The 27,147-nt window shown below is 37.8% G+C and overlaps 1 protein-coding gene across 1 annotated transcript in view; it reads left to right on the top strand.

The window, feature by feature from the left end:
- DACH1 (dachshund family transcription factor 1) overlaps nt 1–27,147 on the top strand; it is a 426,141-nt gene that overhangs the window by 208,365 nt on the left and 190,629 nt on the right. The window contains exon 3 of the mRNA XM_047720113.1: nt 26,064–26,225. Coding sequence (XP_047576069.1) covers nt 26,064–26,225 — 162 coding nt within the window. The remainder of the gene's footprint in view (nt 1–26,063; nt 26,226–27,147) is intronic.

Here is a 27,147-nt window from a genome sequence, read left to right as displayed (position 1 = left end):
GTCAACGTTTCTGAACACTTAAGGTCCCAAACATTTCTATGTACATGCACATTTCTATGTTGTACTCAGGAGTCCGTCTTCTGGTTTACTTGAAGTGGAGTAGTTACTAGTGTGAACTTTGGAGTTGGACAAATCTAGTATAAATTCTGACTGCCCATTTATTAGTTGTATAATCTTGGGCTGTTCTTTGTCCCTTTTCCACTTCATTCTCCTTTTCTTGAAGAGTGTGTGTGTACGTATGTTTCTGTAAACACGTACACACACTACACATCCTATAGATGGAGTACAGTTGTTAATAAAGGGCTTACTATAGCTTCAGGCACACAGTACTTTCTAAACGGTGGTTCTTTTCATGTTTTCTGACAGGAATATCATTTGTCAGTTTTTACATTTTATTTATAATTCTGGGAAAGCAGCATTTTGAATAAATGATAGTAGATACTTCAGACATGAGTTTACTTTTTAAGACAATAATCTCTCATTATGTGTGAGTAGATAAATAGAAGATATATAGGGAGAGCGATGGTCAACCTAAGGCTTTGATTTTTTAGCCTTCGTGTTCCAATATTTCAAGCATATCAGGGAAGAAAACACTAGAAGGAGAAGCTTCAGGAAGGCAATGCCATCCTTGCAAGCAAGATAACTACAGGTGTCAGGTGTAGCCATTACCATAGGTAAGAGCCTGTGGGACTCTGATGGCGCTGGGCCCACCTTTGCTCTGCGACTGCAAAGCGAACTAGCCTTCTGAGATAAGAGGAAATGACAGATCAGGGAGCAGTGCTGGCACAGAACTCACAGACAATCCTGGCTCACCCAGGCTTAGGTTGCTTTTGTGGTCCTTTTGTTAGAGTTTACTTTTAGTGCTCGGTAAACGCCCTGTGTTGACTTTAGAACCAGCTGATGCCGGGGCAAATGTTTTTTACTTGGGAGTAAACGCAGAGGAGTATGTTCTTTCTGAGCATGAATTTTAGAGGCTGGTTTTATTGTATTGCTGTTTTCTCCAGAGGGTGTGGCTAATGGAGGTGAATTTTGTTGTCAGATGATGGGCCTTTGGCTGACCATAAGAAACTGTCATTTTGTAGGTTAAAATTGGTCAGCATACAGTTTCAACTAAATACAGGATTTTGTTAAGAATCAGGACTTAGGATATGTAGCAAGATTGAGTCTCATTCATTTTGAGTTTTGAGAATTTTGGGGTACATTTTTGGTCTTTTAAATTATCTTTTTCAGTTACGTTTTGTACTGACCATCTCAGTCCACTTCTAACATTTTCTAGATATTTTCTCTTGTAGTATTTTCATTTACTTATTCATTCATTCAAAAAGCTGAATGCTTGGGGCACCTGGGTAGCCCAGTCAGTTAAGTGTCTGCCTTTGGGTCAGATAATGACCCCAGGGTCCTGTGATCAAGCACTGAGTCGGGCTTCCTGCTTAGTGGGGAGCTTGCTTCTCCTTCTCCCTCTGCCTGCTGCTCTCCTGCTTGCCCTCTCTTGCTCCCTCTCTGTCAAATAAACAAAAAAATCTTAAAAAAAGAAAAAAAACCCAAACAAACAAAAACTGAAAGCTTACTCTGTGGAGGGCACGAGGGAGCAAAAGAAAATGTAATGAGTCATGGCCTCTACTTCAAGGAACTCAGTATAGTTGGATGAACTGGCAAAGAAATAATTACAATATAATTCAGTAATAGCTAATGGTTGAGGTTTCTGCAAAACTGAGAGAGTGATGTAGAGAAAGACATAATCAACTCTGTCTCACTGAATCAATAAAACTTTTCCTAGGAGGTAGTAATTGATGTTGGCGTTTCTGCAAGGAAGAGAAAGGAAGGGTTTTCTTGGCAAAAAAAAGGGGGGGGATTAGATACTAAAAAATGAAGGATAGTTCTTTGTGGCTTTACATAGAATATAAAGTGAGGTCAGAGTAGTGACCTGTGGTGAGGTATCTAGAAAAGTAGATGAAGGATAGATTATGAAAGCATTAACATTGCTGTGAATAAGATATTTGGATCTGTGTTATAGGCAATGGGTAGTGTCAAAATGTTAAAAGAGAGGAATAGAGTGGCTTGATTTTGTGTTCTAGAAAGAGAAAATAGTCTGCAAAGAGAAAGAGCAACTATTTATCAGAGTGGTGACAAAGAGTTGAAATTTGTACTAGCATTCAGCTTTGCTGACCATCTAGATGAAGACGTAATAACCTTATTTTTCCACTTGTGAGGCCTGATGCCTTCTGGTTCTAAAGTCCCATCAATGATATCACATATAATTCTTAAAATCGTGTATTTGTTAGGTGCCTGTTATCATATGAAACATAAATTTCCATACAATGTAGCGTGACAAATGTTAATTAAGTAATTTCTCAGAACTTCAGGGGTAGAGTCACTCAGGGTTCATTCATTTACTGAAAGCCTAGTATATACCAGAGATAGTGCTAAGAGCTAGTAATAAAATATTGTCTAAGACCAGGTGTCTACATTATGAATATTCATTATAGATACAACCTTTGTGAACACATGATTATCTGTGTATATATGTGCGTGTGTAAGACATTAATAAAAATACAGCTTTCATAACTCTAAAATTCTATTTCAAATATTTTATCATATATTCCAAATCATAGGATGCAAAGATATCTCAAACCAAAAAAAAAAAAAAAAATCATTATATAAGTTTCCAGGTTTTCATTTGCTTTATTTATTTATTTTTTTTTGAGAGAGAGCGAGGGAGAATGTGTGAGCAGGGAGGGGAAGGGCAGAGAGGGAGAATCTTAAGCAGGCCCCGTGCCCTGTGCAGAGTCTCCTTCCAGGGCTTGATCTCACGATGCTGCGATCATGACTGGAGCCCAAATGAAGAGTCAACACTTAACCGACTGAGCCATGCAGGCACCCCTCATTTGCATTTTTAAATGCAATTTATATTTTTATTACAGCTTTGCATCAAAGAAATGGAATCATATTAGTCTAATTTACACACTTGTTTAAATATCAATAATTCCAGGGCACCCGGGTGGCCCAGTCATTTGAGCTCCTGACTGGATTTCGGCTCGGGTCATGGTCTCAGGGGGGTAAGATAGACCCCCACTGCAGGCTCCGAGCTGTGCATGGAACTTGTTTCAGATTCTCTCTCCTCTCCCTGTGCTCTTCCCCCCATGCATGCACTCACTCTCTCTCTGAAAAAAGTAAATTAATTAAAATAAAATAAAAATATCCGTGATTCCAGATAATGCCAAGAGCCATAACCAAGCAGTATCCTCACAAGGAACGCCTTTCCTGTCACAGAAGCTAACTCCTTCACCTGTACTTCTCACACCTTCTCTCCCTTCAGTAACTCTCCCCTCTCCTTTTTGCTTCTTCAGTCTCCATTCACAGTTAACATCTTCCTTCTTCCCACCAATACACTCAAACCTTCATTCCTTAAGGAAATGTATACCTCAGGGAAGCTGTCCAGTTCTCTTCATCAAGCTTCTTGAAAGAATAATGCGCATTTGCTGCCTCCCTTCCCCATTTGTTCCTCAACCCTCCCAGCCCAGCTTTTGTGCCATCTCTCTTAAGGCACTGTTCTCTTTAAAGCTGCCTCTGATGCTACCTTTCACTCCCTTGTCTCCACCTACCCCTTAGAGAGGTGGGTAGGCCCAGGAGATTTTAGAGATTTTTGCAGTGGCCTCTCATTTTTTTCCTTTGAGAACTTATTGACCCTCAGCAATTCCTGAAAATATGTGTTGCTAAAATCTACTCTTAAGCATTTGCTCCTCACCTCAAATGCAGCATGCTTAAAATGTGAGCTCCCAGACTTGCATTTTCCCCTGTTGTTGCTATTTCTAATATTGGAATTAGTTTATTGTGTGCTCTTCCAATCTGGGCAGTAATGATCATTCCTAAGTTGTTTTTCATAGCTATGGTCTATTATAGATCAGACAGTCTTTCTGAAAGAGTCTGACATTTATTCCCTCCTTTACATTCCTCTCCTTTCTTCCTCTCTAGCAATGGCTCTCTACATTGTGTTTGGACTAGTACAGTGTGTCCCTATTACGATGACTTCCCTATCCCTCGATTTACTCTCATTTTATCCTGAAGATGCAAAAAATCAGCGTACATAGGAAATATTTATTGATCAAATAAGAAAATCTGTTATTTGGGAATACCTACTCTGTTCCAGATATGTGTATGCATAAGGTTCCTATTGCTGCTGTAACAAATCACCACACATTCTGTGGCCTAAGACAATACAACTTTACATTCTAAAGGTCAGAAGTGTGAAATGAATCCAACTAAAATCAAGGTATTGGTAGAGCTATGTTCTTTTTGGAGGGTAAGGTGAGAATTGATGTTCTTGTCTTTTCCAGTATCTAAGAGACCACCCACATTTCTTGGATTGTTGGCCCCTTCCTTCATCATCCAAGCATACCACTCCAACCTCTGCTTCCATTATCATACGTCCTTTTGCCGACTTTGATCCTCTTGCCTCCCTCTTCTAAGAATTTTTGTTATATTGGGCCTACTGGAGTAACTGAGGACAAATTTCCCATCTCAGGATTCTTAATCACATCTCTACAAAATTCCATCTGCCATATGAGATAACATATTTTTGTGTTCCAGGATTCAGGATATTTTGTTAGCAGGTAGGGGTACACATCATCCTGTCTCCCAGAATAAATTAAATTCAGTACCACTAAAAAAAAAAAAAAAGTTATTATTATGTCCTATGGTAGAACTGAAGCTCAGAGGAGTGAAGTCTTCCTGAATAAGTTACATATCCAGGATCTCAACTGAGATCCACCACATTGTTTCTTCTGTGCAAGTGGCAATTTAATTGCGCCAAGAACTGTATTAGCACTTGGGGGATATAACTATAACAAACAATAAAATCGTGTAGGTACATGTCTAATTGGTAGGGCTGTGAGTAAAGGACATAGACATAGCAACATAAAGTGCTCTGATGAGGTCCACACAGATTAGGAGGAAAGCCTGGTGTCTGGGAGATTATGGGTCAACACATTCTAACCAAGAAACTTCCCTCCTTGAATAACATCAGTTTCCCAGAGCATGAAACTCTTCTACAACAGTATTTAAGCACATTTATAAAGTAGCACCAATATTCCTTTTCAGGTCTATGTCCTAATTGTCTCCCCATCCAATGTTTCTTACACAAACATTATATCATCCATATAAGTCCAACATGTTTTGTCCTGTTGCTCACTATTTGTTTTTTTTATTCTTTTTTTTCTTTCTCCCTTGATATATTCTTTGTCCTAGTTCTATCAGCCAAATCACAACTGTATTTCAAGCATCATCTCAAATGCTACTGCCTACCTGAAGCTTTCCTGGATCCCCTCCCCCAATTAATCTTTGTGATCTGAGGTATAATAACAGCACTGTGTACTTCTAATACAACTCACACATTCTCTCTTGTGTTACAGATGATTGTATATGTGTCTGTCTCCCCAGCTAAATGGTAAGCTTGTTCTTCCCTCTCTCCTTCTCTTTCTTCCTTCTCCCCATCTCTTCCTCTTTTCTTCCTTCTCTCTTTTCTTTCTGATCTTCATTTCCTTAGTTTCTTTCTTAAGTTTTCTTCAGTATAAATTAAATACATCTCCTTCATGTTGATCACTGTTTTCATAGATGACGATGTATCCATGAACAAGCCAGACATAATTTCTACTCTACTGTCACTGAATTTATAGTTTGAAGGGCAGGGGCTAGCTGTACCCATCTTTTTTTTTTTTTTTAAATCTTTTTAGTCCCTGGAACATAGACATACTTAATAAATTCTGATTTGAGTCAAATATCTATGAAGATTGAAATTTAACTAAAAACTTCCAGTCATAGCCTACTCATAGACTTTCAAAAGACCTGTGTCCTTTATTGAAATCAAGAAATATTTGTTTGAATTGCCTATGTTTTCTTTATAATTTTTCTTTTCCTACTGAAATTATATATTTTGTATTACATTGATTACCAAAACTGTATTTTGCTTCCAGGAAAAAACATTATACAGATTATATAACAGTCTGTTCAAATGACCTTGCAGGTTTTTAGCTGCAATGGAAAGTAGTGAGATACTTAAGTAATTGCCGGTGAATTTTACCTCATTTGTAGTGAATTACTTTTGTAAGTGAACATCACAGCTAGTTTTGTTTGTATGTATTTTACAAGTGGGTCTTAAAAATTGAATTAAAATAATTTATCATAAGAATTATCAACACCAGGGGCACCTGGGTGTCTCAGTGGGTTAAAGCCTCTGCCTTCGGCTCGGGTCATGATCCCAGGGTCCTGGGATCGAGCCCCGCATCAGAGTCTCTGCTCAGCGGGGAGACTGCTTCCTCCTCTCTCTCTGCCTGCCTCTCTGCCTGCCTCTCTGCCTACTTCTGATTTCTGTCTGTCAAATAAAAAATCTAAAAAAAAAAGAATTATCAACACCAAATAATTCTTACAAATTTATTATGATGAAGATGCACTGTAAATTTTAGTTTGTGATGTAAATAAATGTCTTGAAAGATCATATGTTGTCAACTTTAAACAGAATGCCTTGATAATAATTAGAATTCAGGAAGACAGAGTTTAGAGTCTCTTAAAATTCTACAAGGCCCTGCTTTCCTGTTTTAAAAGTTGATTAGGTCTCCCATTATCACTCAGAAATAAAGGTAGGGGTATTCCTTCTTTATGTGTAAATTAGACTGATTTACCATGTGCTCTGAAAATTCAAATATTGTGTTATCTATTAGAGTAATAAATGTATTATCGAATTTAAATTGCACTTAAAAGTTAAAAATTAAATATTTTAACTTCTATTCAGTAAATGATATCTATGGATATGTGTGATTGAAGCTTGATACTGAGAGCAAATAACATAAGGAAATAGGAAACAAATTACGTGTTTCTGAGAACAGATATGCTTCTTTTAGATAATAGAGACCCCTGGAGTGAACTGTTGCTATAATACAGTAATACTTGATAATTAGAACTATTTTGTGTGACAAAACTAGCCATTGACAGTGGAACCAATGCAGTGGTAGATGTAACATTGCTCATGTGAAGTTGGTATGCATCGATTTGGTTTTTCTCATGGAATAATGGATCTTCTTTCATTTATCCTCCACTATTCATGGATATTTCCATGTGAATAAAGAGTAAGTATCAAAAAAGAATGAACATATTTAAAGGGTCAAAAATATGTGTAAACAACCTGCGTCTGTGTGGTAAGGTAGCTTTTTATAAAGCCTATCAGTGGAGACAGAGAGATCCTAGCTTGGGTCTGACCTTTCCTCACAATGTGGTCTGGGTTAGAGAAGACGATTTCCAAGACACCTCCAACTCTTATGGATTACTATGATAATTTCATGACTATCTATTTAAAATTGTAACTTTTGGGGGTATCTGGGTAGCTCAGCCAGCTAACTGTCTGCCTCTTGGTTTCAGCTCTGGTCATAATCTCACAGTTTGGGATCTAGCCCCATGTTGGGCTCTGCACTTTGCAGAGTCTGCTTCAGATTCTCTCTCCCTTTTCCTCTCCCTCATGCGCTCTCTCTCTCTCTCTCAAATAAATAAATAAATTTTAAAAACCTTTAAAATCATAACTTTGGATTTTTGGTAGGCAGTGTTACTCATGTCCATGCTACTGGGTCTCTTTATTGATGTGATTTTATCATATTTTTCTATAATTAAATATCTTTGGAGTCAAGATGGATGTGTAATGACAATGTGAATCCTTTTGTGTGTTGTTTGAAAAAATGCATGATCCTTTTGATTAGAATTTGAATTAAATTCCATTTCCATCATCTTAAAGTTATTTTCTGTATGATACCAAATCATGAATATTAGTGCCTCTATGTCAAAGGACAATAATGATAGTCTACATATATGGGGTGCTTATTTAGTGCTATGCACAGTTGTGGCTTGTTATGCATACTCTGTCATTTGATTTTCATAATCACCCTAACATGCAGGTACTTCTATCAGTCCCATTTCCAGGGTGGTTAGGTGAAAGGTCAGTAAGTTGTGGATTCAAATTCTGTAAAATCTTCAAATTTGATCTAGAGTTCATCCATGCAAAGTATTTACGAAACAAAATTATTCAGGAGGAATATATTTTTCTATCAAGTTTCATTATTGATCCTGGGAAATACAGTTGAAGGAAAAAATTTGTGGGAGTGATGTCACAGCCCTGGCTCTGCCCTTCATTCTGAACAAGTAGTGACTGCTCTTTAGGTAGTGGGGATATTACTTTAAAAAAAAAAAAAAAGAAAGAAAGAAAGAAAGGAAGAAAGAAAGGAAGAAAGAGAGAAAGACAAGGAAAACACCACTACAATGGAATGATAGCAAAACAAAGGAAGGAAGGAAACTGTCATTATGGAACATGCATGTATATTTCTCACACATCCTATGTCATATAATGTTCTCACCAATTTGTGAGACACGAGCAACGTGATTCTCTTTATTATATTTGGGGACAAGTTAACTGAAGCTGACAGAAATTAGATCTTGCAAACAGAGACCATCTTACCTAAATGCAGATCTTGGGCTGCAAAGATCCTTTGTCCTCCATCATATTTCTGCTATTGCTCTCCATTTTAAAATTTTATTAAAAATAACAGAAATATTTCTTTTTTACTGTCGAAGGTACATAGACAGAAGAGAAGAACAAACAGCACTGACATGGCAATGAACATGTGTTTTTCTTAAAGCCACGGTTGCCTCTCTCTTCCCTCAGTTCTCTCTCTCTCTTTCTCCTCTCCCTTGAGCTCTGTAGTTGCTATTTCAAGTTTTCCTATATTGATTCACATCCTTAAGAAGGTAGAACATGAGGCAAATATTTCTAGTACTCTATCAAAGCATTGAGTAACATCACCACCAGTTTTAGTCAGCTCACTGTCACAGGCAATGTTTAATGTTTGATACAGCTCAAAAGTGACCATTTCCTTGGTGTCACATTCCAGAACAATTGACTTGTATACATTTTATTGTCCGGCAATCAGATGAAGGACACCATCTTATTCCATATTCCATAGGTGTGCCATCTTATTATTTATTCTGTAGATATCTCCAGCTAGAGGTGGAGAAGGAAACTCAGAGCAATTGAGTGCTATTTCATGTTTCTGTTCCTGGTAGCTCTAAATATAAAAATCAAGGTCGTTATTATAATTTTATGGAACTTTTTTTTTTTACAAGACCTTCATTATGAGAAGTAAAAAGTACCTCAAGAAAAACAGTGATATTATCCCCTGCATCTAGGTGCTTAACTTTTGAACAAGCATGGGAAAGATTAAATGATGGAAGATTTAGAATAGCAATGTGATTGGGCTTCTATTTGAGACTGTTAGCTATTTTCTTCAATATTCTCCTGTAAGCTTTCATTACAGTCTTTGTTAGCTGCTAGCCAATAACCATTATCACTTCTTTCCTTTATAACAAAACACTAATTTATGGAAGAATTCCACATTTTTTTTTCTCCAACCATGTACTTTAAGAGGACCCCAGCCCATGTTGCATTCCAGATGTGAGCCATGGTGAACTCATTCTCTTTGTCTACGAGTGCTCAGGCACAGTCAGGTGATGCAATTTATGGCTAATGAGGACATCCCCTGTGAAAGATTTCTTCAGGGGCTCAAAAGAAATATACATAATAAACAGTTCTTCACTTTTTTGTTTGGGTTCCTAGAGTTGTTGTAGCCACCTTGGTAACATGGAGGTGTTTCCCAGTATATCGAGGATAGCAGAAAGGAAATATGGAAGGAATTTGGGTCCTACATGTTGTTGACCTACCGATTTCACCAACTCTAGTTGTGCTCCTGGAATTCTTTTTAGGAAGACTACTATGTTTTTAAGGTTATATACTTATTATTTAACTTGAGGATTTTTCTTACTCGGTCTCTACTTACCACCCAGCTTCACAGCTCATGCTTTACTATGTAGTGATAAAATATGTCAAGATTTCACATTTGCGACAGTGTGCAGACTATTTCAGTTGTCATCTAAGTATCATTTTTTTTAACATGTTTATAAAATGACTTGATAGTGTCAGATGACAGACACTAAGTAAAAAAAAATCATTTTCATTACTTAATATTATAAGCACGGCATCCAAACATAAAATCATAATTCAGCTGAAGCCTCAGGTATATTTAATGCTACCCTTGCCTTAACTGTTTTCTAGTCATCTGATTTTGCTAAGCAATTTCTACAAGATGGCTGTAGATGGGTAAATCCTCATAGTGTATTTTCTTTGCTTTTTTGAAACTGGTCAGGATACACAATGCAATGGAGATTTTATTGCAATTGTCTTTCAAGCGTTTAATCAAAGTCTATTTATTGCTGCACACACAGACCCAGTAATTCTTCTGCTCTCAGTAAAATGTCCATGGGTGACATTCTTATGATTATGGCAAATTGAGATACATTAAATAAAGCAAAATAATATAAAGGATCTTTTTCCCACTAAATATAGTATATATAAATTCTTTTTTTTTTTTTTTTTTTTAGATTTTTATTTATTTATTTATTTGACAGACAGAGATCACAAGCAGGCAGAGAGGCAGGCAGAGAGAGAGGGAGAAGCAGGCTCCTTGCCGAGCAGAGAGCCTGATGCAGGGCTCAGTCCCAGGACCCTGAGACCATGACCTGAGCTGAAGGCAGAGGCTTAACCCCCTGAGCCACCCAGGTACCCCAATATAGTATATATAAATTCTTTTTCAGGTATTTTTAGTGTGCTTTTAAACACTGAAATTTTCCTCATGACGAAAATTGACAAAAATATATGGATCAACTTTCTTGGTAACAATGACTGGAAAACTTGTAGATATTCTTGTAGATTTTCACACCAAAATGGAGAAGGCTGGGGGAATGAATCCCTTCTGAAATTCTTAGCTATTTTGTGACATGTCTGAGACTCTCTGTGATTATCAACACCATACTGTTGTCTTACTAGGAAGTTTCTCATGGCTGAAGAAAATGATTTGCTTTGACGGTCTTACTGTTTGAAAGAAAAGCGATTGTGGAAGTTTTATACCCGTTTTCGGTCCTGTCAAACTGGAAAGGGCACACTCCAGTCTCAAAGGCTTTTTTTGAAGGACTTACAAGCCAGAGCTCAATGTGGGAGTTTGTTTCCAGCCTTGAATTTCTCGAGTTCCAGAGAGACAGACTTCTATTAGGCCACCGGGCTAGCGCAGCAATGTTTAGATATTATTTCAATCAAAGAACTGTGTTCCATTACCCTAGGATCTATGTCAAGCTGTGGATTAGGTTAAAAAACCAACAAAAGCTCCTGGTGGTTGAAAGATTATAAGTATTTTGCTACATTACTGCATTGCAGGCAGGAGCACGTTCTTTCAGCATTTTAGAGTTTCACAATGTTACAATTAATTAATTGTGTCTATCTAGCTAAAACACTAGTCAGAGTTACCGTCTGCACTTTTAATAAATCCTTTGAATTCCCTTGATCTTTCTTTTTTCTTATCCTCCTCTCTGTGTACTGTAGTAGAACTTTTCTAAACCCGTAAAACTTTGATTAATGGAATAAAGAATCAGATTCGAGATACCTGTTTTTGTTACTCCTCCGTGCTTCTCTGCCATTTGGGTTTCTTGCTAAATGTACCTCAGCCTTTCTCACAAATCATGAACAAAACCCCCCTGAAATTATAAAGCATTACTACCCTTGCTAATTTGAAATCATTTATCCACAGTTGTATATAATTAGCCTTTCACCATACACATTCAAACGTAGTGTTTCTTTTCTAGAAAGTAGTTGGTATTTCTTCATTTTTCCTCCGCTTTTCATTCTTCCCCTCCCCAGTGGTACGCATGTATGTAAATCAGGTAGAAAATAAAGTGGGGGAAAAAATCATGATTATCAATTGCACTTTTGACAACGATTTGTGTATTCGTTCTCAATATGCAATGTGTAGAACTTGACTTTTTTCCCCCATGCTCAGAATTCCCATTAAATTGTCTCTAATCTCTGTATTTTTCACTTTCTCTTAAGTCTCTCACTACTCTTGGCAAATATAGAAAAGAAGTGGAGCCACTATTGTAAACGTGCTTCATCCTTGACCCCAGGAGAACTCATTGCTTCCCAGCTGTGCAGAGTCTATTTCTTAGGAGGGAGCCTGGTCCTGCTTTTACCTGGTGCTGCTGGTGTAAGCAGCTCTCATGTTCAGATTTAAAGGTGGCCAAGATAGCATCCCGAGCACATGTCTCTGGAATGAAGTAGAGCCCACTTCTGTCCAAATGTTGCCAGGTGGGAAGAGGGTTCGGTGCCCTGCTGAGAGCATTGTGATTTGTTGGGGGGCATGTGGCTGGGGGGGGGGTCCAGTTAGGAGCACAGAACGAGCCCACTTTCCTTTTCTGTTTGAGAATATTAAAGGAAGATGCAGAACATGGCTTCTTTCTTTTTCTCACAGCTTAAGTGAACTCTGCTAGGACAAGGATCTACCTTATTTATGCTGTGGTGTGGAGATAAAGATATCAGAATTGAGGTCACGGTAACTTTTGTACTCAACACAGTATCTCCTAAAAAAAAAAAAATTAGTTAAGAACGACTCAGTTTATTTTCTTTACTGGAAAATATTGGGAGGGAAGGTACGACCCACAGGCAGTTTTTGGTTGTATCAGCTAAAAAGACTAGTTTCTCCTAAAGATTTTAATTGCATGACAATACAAGGGATTATTTTGCTACTAGTCTTTGTTTTTGAAAATAAGAGGGTTTTTTTTTCTAAAATGGATCAAATATTACATAAATAATGTACTTATTTACAACGCATTTAATGGATATTAAAACTACAATGGACTTAGTGTGGTAATGGGGAGATTATAAGGCATCATGTTTTGCTAAATGAGAAACTAATTTAAGAGTTAGATTTGTGGAGAATTACAACATGTCTTCCTCCCTTTTGTAGTTTTACATTTAGCTGGAGAGATTATTCTCTAAGATTCAACACCTAAAGAATGCATTTTTTTCATATTGTTCAAAGCTGACCTCTGCTTTTAGAAAAGTTTATCTGCACTTTTTCATCTGTTTAGAAACATACATTTTTGGTTAAAAGATCGAAGACAATCTCTCTTTGTCTTTTTTTTTTTTTTCCCTGAGCTAGGGAGGTTGAGATAAAAAAGAATGACTGCTTTAAAAGTCACACATGGCTGTAATTTAAGATTTTTTTCCTCTCATTGTCCGTAACAGTTGAAAGAAACCTTCAATGAAAGTTTATTAACTAGGCCAATGCCTGAGGCAATAAAGGTTCATTTATTACCAGTTTCTTGGCTGTTTTTCTTCTTCTATTTTTCGGTTAAACTCATAGCGTAAGATAATACTTCACAAAATTAAACCTTTGACCTTCTGTAGAGTTAAGTCTCCTTTGATTAGATAAAGTAACAATTTATGGTCCAGCATGAGGTTGCACATGAAATGAATAATGCAATAGACTCGGCGTGGACTGAGAATCTAGTGCTTTTGAAAATTTGAATGCTGTTTAAAGGGGGAAAAGTCTGCTTAAGTGTGTTGTCTTTATGCAGTGTGCACTTTAGCCATATTTCAAAAGGCTTTACTTCCAAGACAAAGTTATGTTTGAATTTTCTAATTCTCTCAAGAAAGACGTATGGTAAAAATGCAGCAGAAAGCTTTGTAACTCTTTGTTGGACTGTCATATGAGTGACGATGCCACACATTCCAGGTATTAGGGAGGTTGAATTATAAAATTAAATAATTACGTGAGAAAAATGACCATTGATTTTACAAACGGAGTTCTACAATGATGGATGATGGGACAATCAGAATATTGTAAGTTGTGGTAACATTATGAGCCACTGTTAACATATCTTAAATCAAAATGATATTTAGCAACTTTAAACAACAAGAAGCAATATAACATTAATAAACCATAATAATAATGATATTAGGCCAGGTTCTTAATTTTGAAATTAACCTAGTAGGAATTCGGTTCCTTGTTATTATGATGTGGTAACCTTTGTGAATAACAATGTTCTTAATTTTGTTCCGCTCAAGTCCAGTTATAAATTTGGAACGCTGTAACTCATTGTCAAAACAGTGATTGGATATGCTTTTCCAGGTATTTCTCTCATTTGTATTTGTGTTCTTCTCAAAATTGTTTGGGAAAACTGAGAAAAATCTTAGTTCCATCTGTGAAAATATTCCACTGGACTTGCCTAATTACTACAGAATAGATACACATACTTTCAGACTCAGAATTGGTGTTTGTTTCTGTCTTCAGCTCAGTGAAGGTAGGGAAATGTGTACATAGCACAGGTCCGTGTTTCTCATAAAGCTGTTGTGATTAGCTGGTTGTTTAAATTACTAATTGACATGCAGGAGTTGAATGCTTGAGAGAAGTGTTTTAGTTTTAGTTTGGTTCTTTTTCAATTAGCTTAAATTATTTAAGGTGAATAAATCTACTGCAGTGATTTAGTTTCTTTTAATAGAATCTCATGGTACAACATAAATTAGGTCAAGAGAAGCCACTGGATCAGTCTAACTGCAGACTTTGCTCCTAAAATAAAGGGATGTAAGGAAAATTGAAGATTTGCTAAGATTTTTACTATTGTTTTGAAATAAAGTGAAAGGTTCTATTGGAATACACAAAAGACTCACATTCCTTGCCGTGTTAGGAATTAAATGGTTCTTTCTGTAATAATGATTTTTCACAGCAGGAAAGCAGAAGTGAGTAATAACAATCATGGGTAGCTGTTCCTTGACATCCACCTGCTCTGTTCATAGGTGAGCTGGGTTGACTATACTAACGAAACCTCAAAAGGGGAATGGTTTTAAACATAGATAGCATTTATTTCTTGAGTGATAAAGTACAAGGTTGCTTCAAAATCAGACAACTAATTTGTCTGCTATACTAAAAATAAAAAATAAGTAACTTGACTCTGATTACAAAGGTGTGCCAAGGTTAGGGCTTCATCTGTTCAACATGCCACTGTCCATAGATGACAACCACTAGAGACTATGAACTATAACCTGTATTTCTTTTTTTTTTTTTAAGATTTTATGTATTTATTTGACAGAGAGAGAGAGACATCGCAAGTAGGCAGAGAAGAAGACAGAGAGGGGGGAAACAGGCTCTCTGCTGAGCCGAGAGCCCAATGTGGAGCTCGATCCCAGGACCCTAATATCATGACCTGAGACGAAGGCAGAGGCTTAACTCACTGAGCCACCCAGGTGCCCCTAACCTGTATTTCTTATGCATCTTCCCTATCACATGGCTGTATTATATACACTTCTACATTAATTAGGATTATTCTTTTTCTATAATCCAACTTTAAAACTTCAACCAAAAACCTCTTTTTTCCAAGTACTACAATTGGCCTGTCGCCATTCACATTTTCCTTATAACCAAATGAGGAAAATATCTACCTTTTAGGCTACTTGTGGAGATTCAATGAGATGTTGATAGAAATGTTAGAACCTAATGACAGAGGGGTGAAGAATATATTGTCTCAATTAGTCCCCCTGTTCCTGTCGTTTTTCAGTGAACATGGCTGTCTATTGTTCCCAACACAGACCTTGACCATTGTTCACAAAGTGTGTGTGTTTCATATAATTACATTTCTTCCTTGTGTCTTTTCCTTGAAAAAAACGTGCATTCCTATATCAGAAAAAGGTTGTGGCCCCACCTTTTCCGGTTACTTCTACCCCCCCAACATCAGACTTCATGTAAAAAATGGCCACCTCTGTGACACTTTTTTCTTATTTCCTCTCCCCTTCTCCCCCAAAACCACATGCTATCTGAATTCTAGAAAAAGGAATAAAGAGAGAGACTTACTGAAGTATCAAAGGATTTAGGAGAGGATTTACATGGTGTTGAGAAACGTAGGTGAACATTTGGGGAAATTATTCGTAGGTTAAAATGCCAATGGGGTGACTCCTTTGCAGGAAATTAAATTTATGGCACCATTTCTTCTTTTCACTTATTATACTGTCACCAATATATTGACAAGTAGCCTCTTTAAAAAACATCCTTTCAGGGGCGCCTGGGTGGCTCAGTGGGTTAAGCCGCTGCCTTCGGCTCCGGTCATGATCCCAGGTCCTGGGTTCGAGCCCCGCGTCGGGCTTTCTGCTCAGCGGGGAGCCTGCTTCCTCCTCTCTCTCTGCCTGCCTCTCTGCCTACTTGTGATTTCTCTCTGTCAAATAAATAAATAAAATCTTAAAAAAAAAAAAAACAAAAAAAAAAACAAAAAAAAACATCCTTTCAGAATGTCACACACTGTCAGTTATTCTCAGGCTAGTACGAGGCACCTGCCTGGAGTCATTGCACTGAGTAATTTAGGGCGATGAGTCATGTGAGTAGTAAAAATATTTGGGCCTTAGACAAACATGAGGACATCTAATGAGCAGTTTATTGGAGATGGAATAATAATAAGGGTGCTTTAAAGAGAATGAGAGTCAAAGTTTACTTATTTCAATTTGTTTCTTTCTAGAATTTGTTCTATATTCAAGATACAGAGGGAAAATAATGATTTGCTCTTCTCCTTTTTTTTTTTTTTGTTGTGCCATAGTGAAAATATAGGACTCAAGCTAATATAAATACTGTATTTTACCCATAGTCCAGGTTAAAAGTTGCAGGCACAATTGAAGTTGAAAGACCAGTGTTTCGGTGGCAGATATGTTCTAAATTCTATGAAACTGAATTACAGATGAACATGTAGGTGAGCTTTCTCAGTGAAGTCAGCTTATACTTGTGACATCATTGGAGTGTCTATAACCTTGCCTCCCTATTCAATCTATAAGCTACTTGAGCAAAGGAGATTCATTTTCTATCAATGATTCTGTAGTTTACTGTATTCTCTACTTTTCTTTTTACATTTATTGACAGAGTCAGTGTGGTCAATGCTGAACTGGGAGTTAAGGGAATTGGGATTACTCTATCATTATTTAATGGTGTGACTTTATAGAAATGATTAACCTCACTGCCCCTAAGTTTCATCATCAGTAAAATAAAAGGGTCACATTAGATAGTTTTCTCATCTCCATGCTTTAGATGTCTAGACCCCAAGTGGCTGTTAACTATTTTTCTAAAGGCGGTAATGTTAACAGATGGAGTAAAAGTGAGAGTTATATATTCAAGACCTTTTTGTGCCAACTTCAGCTTTTCATAAATTACCTATTTCTTATTTTAAACCATAGTAATTTAAAAATGTTAATTAATTGTGTTCCAGCCTGATTCTGTGAGTTAGTGGTCAGAAGCTGAGTGTTTCAAAAACTTCCATGGAAATTCATCAGTGATTTAACACATGGCCAAAAGACACCCCCATGGTGTTCCCTCCACCTATTTCACTACTGCTGTTACTTTCTTTACTCTGAGAGACTGTGATTTTAAGCTGTTCAGAATAAGAAGGCTAAATTTGATGTCTATTTGATTGATTAGCATTATCAATATTATAATAAACTCTTTCCATATATTTCTCCAAATTAGTGGGGGGTTTTGTTAATCCAAACATTTAAAAAATCTAATTAAATCAATTGAAAAACTGAAAACTGGTATAGGGAGTGTTTCCATTAATGGCCTCAAAGATCAATTTTCCTTTTCTCTGCAGAATATAAATGCGTTTTAAAGGGTAAGAAAAGTCAGTCTAATGGACATTAGGAGACAAATTCACATTCAAAATCTACAGTCTACCCTGATTCACAATTAAGTTGCTTATTCTAGTTGCTTATCATTTCTGTTATTTAATCATTCAAGGGTGAGGACAGGTATATTTCAATCATGATCTTCCTTTATTTAGAAAGTATTGAAAAAATAAATAACTGAAAATTAGTGTCAGTTTTTTAGACAGCTGGTATTTAAATAAGGATAGGAAGAAAACAGGGAACAGGAAAGGTACTGGTATTTTCAAGTTGTTATGTTGAGCCAAATTTCTTCTAAGACTTGGAGTGATTTCAATTGAGTTGTAATTCAAACTTATATGGAGCTTACAATGCACCTTCAACAGAGTTTTGCAAAGAGTCTATAGGAACTGTCAGGAGCAGAAAGATTACCTCACAGTAATGACTGTTGAATTGAACTATGCTTTTTGATGTTTTACTTTCTGAATTGAATTGTTGGACAAGATTAATTGCACACAGTGAGAGTTTTAAATGAATGGCGATGTAAAGCATTAAGTTTCTCCGTATGCCACTTGGGGGGAAAAAAAAGCCAGAAGGTTTAAATGAATAAATGCATTTAATGCACAAAATGCCTGGGCTAATTTTAAAACTCCTTTACTAACATCCTTTATTGAAAATAGAAACCCACTTTATTCATCTGTCTTGGTTATATTGCTGTGGTTGAAGTAATTTAATATTCCTGCTTTCCACTAATCTTCTAGTTCAACAGAAGTAAACAATAGGTTTCATAAATTAAAAATACACTCTTCTGAACATGCTTATAAGATTAAAAAAAACAAAGCAGTAAACATTTATGACTGAAACAAACTAGATTGTTCAAATACTGCCATGATGTATCATGTATATCAATATGGCACTGATATCAGTTAGAATGCAAACAAGGTTTTAAATGATGTGCCCCTTCATTTCAGCTGGAGAATCCGCTTCACACCATCTGCCTATCAGATGGTTAGGAACCAGGACTGCGTATTAATGCCACATGTTCGATTTTCCTCCTTCTTGTAATGGTTAGATTCATATTGCTAATAGCTGTGCATGAGCACTGTCGATGAAATTTCTGTGACGGTGGAGTGATGAGATATTTATAAGCCGCCTGTCTCCCTGAATAATCAGTAGGAAGAATGCCAGACATAAATAACTTATCAATCCCAGAATATTAATAATAACTACCATGGGCTATAACCTACTACATCTTTAAAATGGTTTCTTCTAAATTTGGATAAAAAGTGACATAAACTAATAAAAAATCTATCATATGGGAGCTTTGATGGCTTACTATCTCTTGCATATAACTCATTTTATTTAACCATTACATTTTGGGAAATACATTTTATATGGAATGTGATGTAAAAGTAGACAACATATCAAACATTTGGAAGTTATCTTGATGTCTTTGAAACCAAAGATCAAAGATTGGACCTTTCAAGTTAATGAGCAAACAAACAGATCAGAGAAAGAATTTGACAGCAATATGTCTCTTTTATCGATATTTATAATCTATAGTTGTAATCTACTCTTTATCACAAGGGGTACTAACTTATTTGAAATAAATAGAATGGGGATACTTTTCCCTTTTTTAGAAAGAGTGATCAGGATTGTATATGGCATTTGAAAGATTTAAAGGCTGTGTTGATAACATTTTTCTTATGTTTTCAAATGCTATCTTTGCAAAGTAAAATAAGACTTGTTAAGTGGTGACAATGCCTACTTCTCTTCCCCAAAATAAACCCGTGGATTGGTTTTAGGATATTGAATTGAAAGTAGTGAAGGCTTTGTATCAATACAGCACAGAGTGGAGATTTAGTGACTTTAAGAAAAATAAGATCAGTGTAGACTACTAAATAAAATGTTTAGATGAAAGCATGGATTTTAGATTTCCATTTGTCCAATGGCTAAATTCTCACTCTATACTGTTAGGTAGCTTTTGCCATAGTTCTCTTTTTGTGAGTAACTGAACCAAGGGGAAGAAACATAAGGGCATGATGGATATTCTGGTTACTTTATAATATTTACTACCATTTGTGGAGGGCTAAGAATGTGCCCATGCTTTTGCATATATTATTTTGCCTTTATTCTCCACAATATCCCTATCATGTCAGAATTGATATCTCTGTTTTAGAGATGAGAATGTTGAAGCCTTAAGAATTATATAACTTGTAGCAATATCGCAGATATATCTGATGCCTGTTGCCCAAAGTTTGGATAGCTTTTTGAAGTCCATTTTTTTAACCATCATGTGTCTGTCTACTGCCTATATGATAGTGAGTTTAGGTGACTAGTAATTTCTATGACAGTCGCTTATTCAAGTTGAATTTTAAATATTTTAGTAGAGCATCAAAAAATGAAAGAAAAGATATCTATAAGCCAAGGAGAGAATAAAGAAAACTAATAATATGCAGTTAAAAAAAATACAGAATTTTCTCTGAAGGAGCAGAGCAGCATGAAACCCACAGCAGTGTGCTTGTGTCAAAATTCGGACAACAGTATGAAAATCTGTGTTTTAAAATTCTTTGTAAATATCTGCTTATTCTTTTATATTATAAATGTAGAGCTTGTAGATGTAGATTATATTTTTTATAATTATGTTTTTTATATTTTATATTTTTATACTTTTATATTATAAAGGTAGAGCTCCACATTTCATAGGAAAGAAAAAAAAATGAAATATCTTTGCATGATATAAGGTTTATGGTCTTTACCCTCATTTTGATGTACGATCCTTTTCCTGAAGGCCAACTGGAGGTCTAGGAGTGTACAAACTATGACTTACTATCCTTCCTCTGAAGGAAAATGTCTTTTTAAACAGAATATTTCTTAATCCATTATCTTATTAGTGTGAAGTGAGTGTGAAGTATACGTTTCTCCCTTGTTGACTGCATTGGATTTAGGGTCTTGTAGAATAAAATGAAATTATATCTAACTAAGCTTCGTTTAGTCCATGTTTTTGTTGTTAGTGTATGAAATATTTAAATGTTCTTTGAGAGTGTAAAAAAGTAAGTTTGGTGAGGTAAAATAGGTGGGTTAATCATTCATTAGTATAGGAGATTATTTATTTGTTCCTTCAGTGTATAATCACACACACACACACACACACACACACACACATTTGTAATTTTTCTCCCAGCGAGAGAAGGAAACTGGTGAAAAACTTACAATTAAAGAATCAGGAGTGATTACACAAGCTATTTCGGTAACAGTTGCTGTACATACCGAACAGATTCCTATGTGTAAGTGGTTGTTGGAGCTAATAATATGCAGGATTGCAGCGTCAGTAGCACAAAGTGCTACATTACATTGGCTGGCCTTTTTGCTTCTGCTGTGGTAGGCTCAAGGCACAAGAAGACTTATTTTTACAAAGTCTACATCCCACTAGAGCAGTATGTCTCAAACTCTGATTCCTTGGTTGAACCTGATTTAATATTTTAACAAGTTCCCTTGTTGATTCTTAAGCATACTCGCTTTTGAAAACAAGGGCAATGATGATCTGCTTGGTTAATAAACTTTTATCATAAGATGTGGACACACTTCAGTGTCGATTACAGCCCTCAAATAATCTAAGGGCAGTGAACACCAGAATCTGCATGTTTTGTTGCAAGGTGAAAACACAGAGTCCTCAGCCAGTCCCAGACATAGTCTGCGAATGTGTGTCTGGGGGAGACCACGTCTGACTTTGTCATGAGAGACAGCTGGACTTGATGTTGACTATCACTTTGAGAAACCCGGAATTACCTAGTTCTGAGATAAAAATGGTTCATCTGGTATGGGAAGAGTTAAAGCAGTGGTAAATTTGCAATATAATGTACTCAAGGGAGGGATACTGAAGGTGGACATGACAAAAATCTGTGAATCCGAGGCAGAGGGAACAAATGCTCTGAGAAAAGGGTGAGGCAGGGAGGGAACGGTGCATGATAAACGGCGTGGGTTGCCAGTATTTATACAAGTAGACAATCCTTGATGACATGTAAATGTTTTCATGGTTTGAATTCTCTATGTAGACTGAAAGCTGGAGTTATTTTGGGAATTTATTATAATTTTTTTTTTCAAAGACAACTTCATTTTGGAACAAAATATAAAATGGGACCTCTTTCTAAGAGCAAGTCAGAGGGGATTTGACGATTACATCAGAGATCTGAAAGGGCCATTGCAAGGCCAACAGGAAGTACAGTAAACACAGAGGGTGGGGTGGGTGAGCCATTTGGCGATCCTCTCCAGCCCTAGGCAGAGGTAGCATGGGAGAGTCCTGCTTTGTATTAGATTCACGAAATTTGCTACTCCTAGTATTTTCACATTGATTGTAACATCAACAAAATGTTTTAATAACACCTATTGTTAAAACAGTGACCATGTTTCTCCTGTGGCTGTCCAAGTAATCTAGTTTCAGAAGTGTTTTTTCATTCAGTGACAATGTGTGGCAGGCATTGTGGTCGATGTTTGGGATGCATATATTAGGGGCATGTTTCTGTGCTTTTGGAGTTAGAACCTAGTTAGAGGAGCTAGCCTTAAACCTGCAATCCCCGTTGGTACCTCCCATCCTTCCTCCCACAAAAGAGCATTAAAGAATTCAAGGGACTGAGTTTCTCCTCTCAGATTGCAGACTGAAATGACTTGGGGAACAGTGAAATCCACCCCCAAAATATACAGATGCAGGAGTCCCAGCCAGGACGTCCTATGTTAGGACTCAGCCAATTGCGTGGCTTGAAAGCGCCTTGGGTGATTCTGATGCACAAAGGATGGCAAGCTCACATGAAGCAGGTTGAGAACACAAACGACAGGGTGGCTGGTTCTCCTCTTGAGGGAAGAGTAAGGAGGGTCAGTTCTTCACAAGTAGTGAGTTTTGAGCTGATTCTTGAAATGGTGATCATTGTTTCCCAGATAGATTGAAGAGTCAGGAGGCTGAGCCTGCTACTCCTAGAGCAGAATATTTAGGCCCTCAGATAATGGACACGGGACTAGTCTGGGGCAGGTATGGGAGAGCTTTTGTAGAAATGGAAACATGTCCCAAATCTGTCTTGAAAGGAATGTAAAGTCCGCTAGAGGAGATGGGAGAAGGCCGACATGTCTAGAGCACAGAGAGCAAGTGGGAGCTGGGGGGATGGAATGTGCTACACAGATAGGCAAATCACCGAGCATGACGGGCCCTGACAGCCACGTGAAACACCCGGCTTGCTCCCAAGAGCAGGCATTGAATGTCATGATTGGATTTTCCTTTCCACAAGGTTATGGTGATTGCTGTACGAAGACTAAGAGATTGGAAGTGGGGACAGTGCCAGCTGTTGAGAGATTATTACAGGGCTCCCCGGAAGAAAGGGTGGCAGTCGGCACTAGAGGGAGCCGGGGAAATGGAGAAAATTGCTTGAATCTGAAAGCTATTAAAGAATTAGAATTGTGAGCCAGGTGAGTTAGTGGGTCTAAAATCAGCAACGGCTGAAAATGTCATCGCTTTTTTCCTAACTGCATTAAACTAGACTAAAAATTCAATACTTATAAGTATTATATAGTTCAGTGATCGCATGTATAGGTAACATGCTTCCAGTCGTCCCCCTTATCTGTGGTTTCCTTTCCCCCTGTTTGGCTAACTGCGGTCTGGAAGCAGATGATCCTCCTTCCGACAAATCATCAGAAGGTCATTAGTAGCCCAACGCTATGTCACAGCGCCGGCGTCATTCCCTCACTCCACTCCATCACACAGATAGCTTATCATCGCACGTCATCACGAGGAGGGCGAGTGCAGTACAATGAGATATTTTGAGGGGGGAAGAGAGACCACATTCATGTAACTTTTATTACAGTTTATTGTTATAATTGTCCTATTTTGCTGTTAGTCTCTTACTTCCTAATTTATAAATTAAACGTTGTCATAGGTATGAACGTATAGAAAAAAACATAGTATATAGAAGATTCAACACCATTTGTGGTTTCAGCAACTGAGGGGGTTCTTGGAACATACCTCCCATGGATAAGGGGGGAACCACTGTGTATCTTTTGAAATATGTATTTGAAATGTAAAACTGCAGGGTTAGACTGTCAAGTGGACAAATAGAATAGTACCATAAATAAGATCAGATACATAAAATTGTAAAAAAAATATTTTTGAAAGTCAAGGGTTAGTGTCACCAGCTAAGGAGAAGTAAGATTCTTCTAGCTGAGGGGGGCGTGGCCAGTCCATCATATCCTGCAGGAAACAGCTAGGACTGGACTTTCTGAGGGAGTAGAAACACTAGGGCATGCCTAGTGTTTAACAACATGATATGCCTGGGGGCACTTGGGTGGCTCAGTCGGGTTGAGCATCTGACTCTTGATTTCAGCTCAGGTCATGCTCTCATGGTTGTGGGATCGAGCCCCACATCAGGACCTGGCTGAGCGTGCTGCTGTTTAAGATTTTGTCTCTCTATTCTCTTCCCCTGTTCCCCGTCCATGCTCTCTCTCTCAAAAGCAAAACATGATATGGCCTTCTTCACGCGATCTATCTCATTTAATCCTCATATTGTGGCTACATAATGCATAGTTATATTTCATGCTACTGAATTTTCTCAGATGTGTATAATAATAATAACAATCATATCTTAAGTTGTAGTTTTATCTTCCTTATTTGAATGCTATTACCAAGATTTACCTGCTGCATAAAAACAAAGATAAAGGGGTACCTGGGTGGCTCAGTGGGTTAAAGCCTCTGCCTTCGGCTCAGGACATGATCCCGTGGTCCTGGGATCGGGCCCCACATGGGGCTCCTGCTCGGTGGGGAGCCTGCTTCCCCTCCTCTTTCTCTCTGCCTGCCTCTCTGCCTACTTGTGATCTCTCTCTCTGTCAAATAAATACATTAAAAAAAAATCTTAAAAACAAAAAACAAAAAAGATAAAGACCTGGAACTGTCATCAGTTAAAGATGGGGCAACACCAGGCAACGACAGGAAGGGGCATGTGAGATGGTCACATTTGTGACAAGGCAAAATCGAGGAAGAGAGAGCTGCTGGGAAACACGAGGAGTATTTTAACAGGAAAGAGAATGTTCTGAAACACCTTTGAAGGAAATGAGTAACTGGGGAGTAAATTCAATCATAGGAAGATGAGAGAATCAGTTCAAGTTGGGACTTAAAAGGCAACAAATGTACACGCTAGACCCAGATGAATTCTTTGAGTTCACATCAGTGCCTTTTTAGAAGGTAGTTATCAGTTTTTCACTCAAAGATCTATTCTGAAGGTCTTGTTGCATTGGGGTGAAAGTTGTCAAGGCCTCTTTGGTCTGATACGAAGGAAAGGTGAGCTCTTCTAACCTCTAAAAAAATAGAGATTTCTAGGAAAAAAAAAACAGACTTTCTTACAGTTTCTGCGGCTGTAACTTATTTGCTGTAGTAACTAGAAGTGATGATTAGTGGGGAGGAAAATAGGAGAGAGGTGTTCCGGCTCCAATCCACCAGCTGGGAGTGCAAATAAATCACTCAGATAAATTCAAACGGAGCTGAAGCGCTGTAGTCACAAACTCTGAAGCAGCCGTAGCAAAAAAAAAAAAAAAAAAAAAAAAAAAAAAAAAGAAGATGGGGAGCAGGGTTATATATCCTGGACTGCAAAAATTTTAGAATTAGGGGAGATTATTCAGATGTTGCAAAGTCTGTCATTTTGCGGGTGAGGGATGCCAGGATGAAAGGAACTGACCCGGTCAAAAAAAGTTCACAGCTTTAAGAAAAACAAACCCATCCCCTGCTCCAGAACCTCAGCGGGCTATCTATGGCCTGTCCATAAGACATGGCCCTCGCTTTCTGTTCTGCCACAGTCTGGCCTCAAATTCTGTGTCTAGTCTCATGTCCACTCCTATGTCCCACTCTCTGGATGAGCAAAGGTGAACTGTTCTGGACAAACATGGCACAGTGGTTCAAAGTGTTCACTCTGGGGCTAGAAGTCTGGCAGCTGGGAGGTCAGGGAAGGGAGCCCTGGGGCAAAGCTACTCCAGACAAAGGGAAAGGCACGTGTGAAGGCACAAGATCGCAGAGGCAGGGCACGTGTGCCTATTGGTGGCATGTGCAGGTGGCTGGAGGGTGGCCTGAGGATGAAGAAAATGGAGTGATTAGGTAGGTTTACACTTCCTAGTGGAAGGTTTTGTGAATTGAGCTAAGCAGTTCAGACATCCCTCCCCTCCCCATTTTCTCTAGGCAGCTGCAGAGGATTTTAAACAGGGAGTAACATATTCAAACTGGTCTGTTTGAGAGAGAATTCTGGATGCATTTCTACGGCGATCCTTCTACGTATGAATGATGTTTCTGCGAATATTTAATTTGGGAGTTTAGAGTGCGTTCTCCCCATCCTATCAATGTTTTCTCATGGGCTGGTGGAGAGTGAACACAGGTTATCAGAGTGGCGTCCAGAGTCAGATACTCTCCTATGTTTGTATGTGTGCTCTATAAAGTACATGGGCTGGTACATGAAAGATCAGAATTTGAATTACCTTGTTTTTAATTTATTCTTTTAAGGTCTGACAGCAGCAGCCGCAGCAGCTGCCGCTGCTACCAATGCAGCCATCGCCGAGGCAATGAAGGTGAAAAAAATCAAATTGGAAGCCATGAGCAACTATCATGCCACTAATAGCCAACATGGAGCAGATTCCGAAAATGGGGACATGAATTCGAGTGTCGGTAAGTTGTATGTTCACGGAAACTTTTGTGATCTTGTAGGTACTAAATTACTTCCTTTTCCAGAACAGAACCGTCAAGTGCCCATTCAAGAAACTGGTCCCTTTAGCTTAGAAAACAGTGGATATTTTGGAGGTGCTATTTGCCCCTCTAACAACAGGCATTCTGAATAAATAATTAGCAACATAATTTTTTAACACAGGGTCAGCTTTCTGTAGGCAATGTCTACTAACAGCATTCAGTTAACATCTTTTGTAATACAAGTAAGTTTTAATAATCAGAATTTTAGTTGAGTTGAGTTTAGTGTAGTTCCGTTTTCATAGAGAGCGTGTGTGAGTGGGTAGGGAAGGGCAGAGGGAGAAAGAAAATCTTAAGCAGGCTCCACGCCCAGTGTGGAACCCCAGGCAAGGCTCTATCTTAGGACCCTGAGATCATGATCTGAGCCAAAATCAAGAGTCTGACATTTAACTGACCGAGCCACCCAGGAGCCCCAATAATCAGAAGTTTTAAATATTGACTAGCATAATTACAGGCAAACCCATACTTTATCTTTTTTTTTTTTTCCTTTCTACTTTTTAATTTTTTTATTTTTTTCAGCATAACAGTATTCATTATTTTTGCACCACACCCAGTGCTCCATGCAATCCGTGCCCTCTACAATACCCACCACCTGGTGCCCCCAACCTCCCACCCCCCACCCCTTCAAAATTCTCAGATCGTTTTTCAGAGTCCATAGTCTCTCATGGTTCACCTCCCCTTCCAATTTCCCTCAACTCCCTTCTCCTATACTTTATCTTTTTAATTCCTGATGGATTTGTTATCAAATAAGTTTGCATCAGCATCGGGACATGTAAACTCAATTCTTTCATCAAGAATGAGAATTATGTCGAGAGTTAATTCTATATATATATATATATATAAGACC

This window comes from Lutra lutra, chromosome 3, assembly GCF_902655055.1.
Source record: "Lutra lutra chromosome 3, mLutLut1.2, whole genome shotgun sequence".
NCBI classification, from domain to species: Eukaryota; Metazoa; Chordata; class Mammalia; order Carnivora; family Mustelidae; genus Lutra; species Lutra lutra.
Note: the sequence above shows the minus strand (reverse complement) of the source record. Positions and strands in the feature narration are given on the sequence as shown.